Source organism: Otolemur garnettii, unplaced genomic scaffold, assembly GCF_000181295.1.
Source record: "Otolemur garnettii isolate 467f Iridium unplaced genomic scaffold, OtoGar3 scaffold00100, whole genome shotgun sequence".
Taxonomy (NCBI): Eukaryota; Metazoa; Chordata; class Mammalia; order Primates; family Galagidae; genus Otolemur; species Otolemur garnettii.
In genome coordinates, this window is record NW_003852495.1 from 6,549,122 (window position 1) to 6,553,449 (window position 4,328).

General features: G+C 38.4%; 1 protein-coding gene across 2 annotated transcripts in view; it reads right to left on the minus strand.

The window, feature by feature from the left end:
• LOC100946545 (zinc finger protein 569) overlaps positions 1-4,328 on the minus strand; it is a 100,067-nt gene that overhangs the window by 5,299 nt on the left and 90,440 nt on the right. The window contains exons 3-4 of one of the 2 annotated variants that reach the window (XM_003796104.3): positions 3,605-3,731; positions 3,203-3,298 (exon numbers count right to left, since the gene is read on the minus strand). The exons of the other annotated variant lie outside the window; for it this stretch is intronic. Of the exons in view, the coding sequence (XP_003796152.1) occupies positions 3,203-3,298; positions 3,605-3,731 (223 nt within the window). The remainder of the gene's footprint in view (positions 1-3,202; positions 3,299-3,604; positions 3,732-4,328) is intronic. 2 annotated transcript variants of the gene reach the window in all.

Here is a 4,328-nt window from a genome sequence, read left to right on the forward strand (position 1 = left end):
CCCGGGCTGGAGATTCGAACCCGCCACCTTAGGTGTATGTGGCTGGCGCCTTAGCCGCTTGAGCCACAGGCGCCGAGCCCAGAATATTATTTCTAATATAATGTAAATAGTTGTTATACTGTAATTTTTACTGTATTACTTTTTATTGTTGTATTATGTTTTATTGTTGGTTTTTCCCCCCAAAATATTTTCAATCCACAGAATGAAACCTGGGGATACGAAAGGCTTACTGTATTTAGAAAATATAATAGAAGAAAAAACTACATTTACAATGGCAACAGAATATATAGAATATTTAGAAAACATCCAGAATCCATAAGAAAACTTTTTTTTTTTTTTTTTGAGATAGAGCCTCAAGCTGTCACTCTGGGTAAAGTGCCCTGGCATCATAGCTCACAGCAACCTCTAACTCCTGGGCTGAAGCAAGTCTCCTGCCTCCACTTCCCAAGTAGCTGGGACCACAGGTGCCTGCCACAATGCCCGGCTGTTTTTTGGTTGCAGCTGTCATTGTTGTTTTGGCAGGCCCGGGCTGGATTCGAACCCACCACCTTAGGTGTATGTGGCTGGCACCTTAGCCACTTGAGCCATAGGCGCTGAGCCAAGAAAACTTTAAAATGAAAACAGACTTAAACAAGTGGGAAGGTGTTGTGAGTTGAATTGTGTGCCCCCCCAAAAAGATTATGTTGAAGTTCTAACTGCCAATACCTCAAAATGTGTCCTTATATATAAACAGGGTCTTTGAAGAAATAATTAGTTAAGATGAGATCAAGCTGGGATAGAGTAAGCTTGTAATTTTGTATAATTAGTATTCTTATAAAAAGAACACTACGTGAAGGGACAGAGAGACAGAATGCCATGTGATGATGGAAACACAGCTTAGAGTTCTGCTGTCACCAACTAAGGAACATCTGAGACTATCAGAAGCTGAAAGAGGCAAGGAAGGATCCTTCTGTACGGGTTCCAGAAGGAGCATGGCCCTGTTGACTTCTTAATTTTGACCTTCCAGCCTCCAGAACTGTGCAAATAAATTTCTGTTATTCTAAGTCACCCAGTTTGCGGTCCTTTATTTCAGCAGCCCTAGTAAACTAAGACAAAAATCATAGCACATTTTGGGAAAGAACATTCAAAATCATATAAAAAACATGTACAAGTTAATCAATTTACAGTGGTTTCAATTAAAATGTTTGAAAGTATCAGTAATAGCACAAAGGAAAATAACACTAGGGTTGCCATCATAGAGGAGAAATGAGTAAGAGAAGAATTACTTTTCTTTTTTTTTTTTCTTGAGACAAGGTCTCATTTTCTTCCTCCCTTCTCCCTCCACAGTAGTCTACTGTGGAGTCATAGCTCACAGCAACCTCAAACACTTGGGCTCAAGTGATCCTCTTGCCTAAGCCTCCCAAATAGCTGAGACTATAGGTGCCTGCCACAACGTTTGGCTATATTTTAGAGAGAGGGTCTTGCTCTTACTCAGGCTCGTCTCTAACTCCTGAGCTTAGGCAATTCACCTGCCTCAGCCTCCCAGAGTGCTGGGATTACAGGTGTAAGCCACAAAGCATGTGTTATATATTCAAAAGGGTAAACATCAAAATTTTTTCTGAACACTATAGTAATCAATCATATGAAAAAAACAATGGGAAGGTAAAAACTAGGTGAAAGGATTATTGGAACATAAAACCGGAGGTGACCACCTTGGTTGATTGGATAAGGAGCAAACATAGTGAAAAAAGACAGAGGAAAAAAAGACAGAAATTGAGGTACAATATAGTACAATATACAAATTTATCTCTGATTCCATCCAAAATCACACTAATATGAGATAATTTGAAAGGTATAAACTAACAAAGACAAGAGATAACAGTGGACAATAGATGTAAACTTAGTTTTGGCAGACAGAAGATTAAGGACTTTTTTACCTGACAGATGAACTGAGAAAGCTGAAACCCAAGTGCCTGCAGAAGATGTAAAATAGCAAAACCTAATTCCAACTAAATCAAAGCTCAGGAAGTACAGAAATCATGTACCATGAAGAGGCGGGAATGACTGGAGGAGTTAAAAATAAGTGACTGGAAGTCTAATGGCAAATAGATGCTTGCATTGTAAAATGAGGTGCCTATCACTACTCTAAAGGAGATGGGAGACTACTCTCTCATTCTGGAGAAATGGAACCAGAAAGGCTCTATAGTCAAGGACACCAGGCAGAGGAATATAGTAAAAAGAAACTGGCTCAAATGTAGTGAGATTAAATGAAATTGTACATATGAGCCTTGTACTGAAGGTTGAGACATTCAGTTACCTATTACTGCTTAGATTCAAGGGGAAAATGGGAGATTTTTCTCCTTTTCTATAAAACTAAGAATGAAGAAGGGAAAGATTTCCGTGAAGGAGTCTTAACAGGTAAAGTCAGAGACCTGACTGCCTGTTGTAAATGTAGAAAAGAAGGTAGAATGCTAAGCTCTTTGGTCACTTTAATTACAGTGAAAAAGAGAAAAGCAACTAAGTAAAAGATGGTGAGGGAGAAGGTAACGTCAGGTCATCATGGTAGGTTACTAAAGCAGATGTGAAGGAGAATTCCAAAGACAAAACCAACACATCAAATGTGACTGTGAAGACTCCATGTTTCATGATGGCAAATTTTAAGTCTCTTGATATCCTTTCCTCTTTACAAACAAGGAGAGTGAAAAGTCATTGATTCTTATATGATCTGAGGAGATAGCCATAAACCCAATTATAAGAAATGAGTTAGTGTTGACAAATACAGTGAAGACTAAAACATGGGAAGAAGGATTCCAAGAGAAGACAATTGTTCATGCTGATTTGAGGATAGCAAGCAGTGGACAGTGTCAAAATAGATAGCGTACCCTGAAGGTTAGAATTAATTAATACTTACAATGTTGAAATTTGGGAGTGTAGACTGGTTACAGGACCATGATAGCCTAAGATGTCCAAGAAGCCAGATCTGAACAAAGAAACACTACAACATACATTGTTTTAGGAAGAACTCTGTTGGGTAGGGGTTAAGAATGGTATTTAGAAATGACATATTAGGCATATGAAGAGATCATACCAACTGTCACTATAAAAGTGTGTAGACTTTAGGAAAATATCTTTCACAAATACTTGAGAGGGATCAAGTACTCATTGATTAAAGCATTAATAGGGTTCTGACCCCTCCTCCCCTGTCAAGTTCCCTCCCACTAACCTGGACAGTGTCTCCTTAATACTTCTTCTTCCAGCACCCATGGTTCTTCTTCTTGCTCCAGTTTGAAAATCACATCAGGTTTGGTGAATGGACAGCCTATCAAAGGGAAAAGACAAATATTTGAGAATATGTACTGGGAACGAAGAACCACCCAAAGAATTGAGGCTGCCCAAGGGAAATCAGGCTTTCTGAAGGACAAGCCAATATGGCTTCTGAGGATGCTGTACACTGAAACATAACCAAGAATGACCCTTTGCTCTAAAAGCTACACCATGGACATGAACAAAGGCATCTCAAGGCAAAATTTACTCTAGCATTTAAAAGTTCCACATATTGCAGAAACATTGAGGAAAAAAGGTACTTTATTTCCAGAGTTTGAATTATATAGTAAATTACTCTTACCAACTATGATTAAGTTCTTGTAGTTTTCTAGCATTACATTCCGATACAGGTTCCTCTGAGCCGGATCCAACTGCTTCCACTCCTCCTGGGTGAAATTGATAGCCACATCTTTGAATGTCACTGTTCCCTGTAACAATACACACCTACTCAATCTGAAGTCATCCTTCTTAGTTGATGTGGACAAAACATCTAGAACCTTGTTCAGATACTAGAGATTATCAAAAACTACCTGGTTTTATTATTTAAAAAAAATCCTATGATATTAGCAACATTCAATTTATGTTCATTCACCAATTTAGCAAGCATATGTCTTTAGTAACTACCATGAGTTAAAGAGGGGATCTTAGGTACTAGTTTATACTGAGTGTAAAAGAAATATAAAAATAAAATTTTACTCAAGTTAATTGGTTTGGGAATTCACAAGATAACAAAGGCAGAAAAAAATGAAAGCAGGATTTAGATAGAAGTAGAAACAGGGAGAGAATGATAGGCAAAATTTGAAGTACAGTAGGCTATCCAAGTAAAGATATCCTTTGATTCAGCAGCTAGACGTATTGTTTATGAGATCACAAGAAATCTACACTGGAAATGAGATTTACCAGTCATTCTAGTATGTGTTCTGCAGCCATGAAAATGGGATTTGATTATTCAAAAAGTTTATGGCTCGGCACCTGTGGCTCAAGCGGCTAAGGCGCCAGCCACATACACCTAGGGTGGCGGGTTC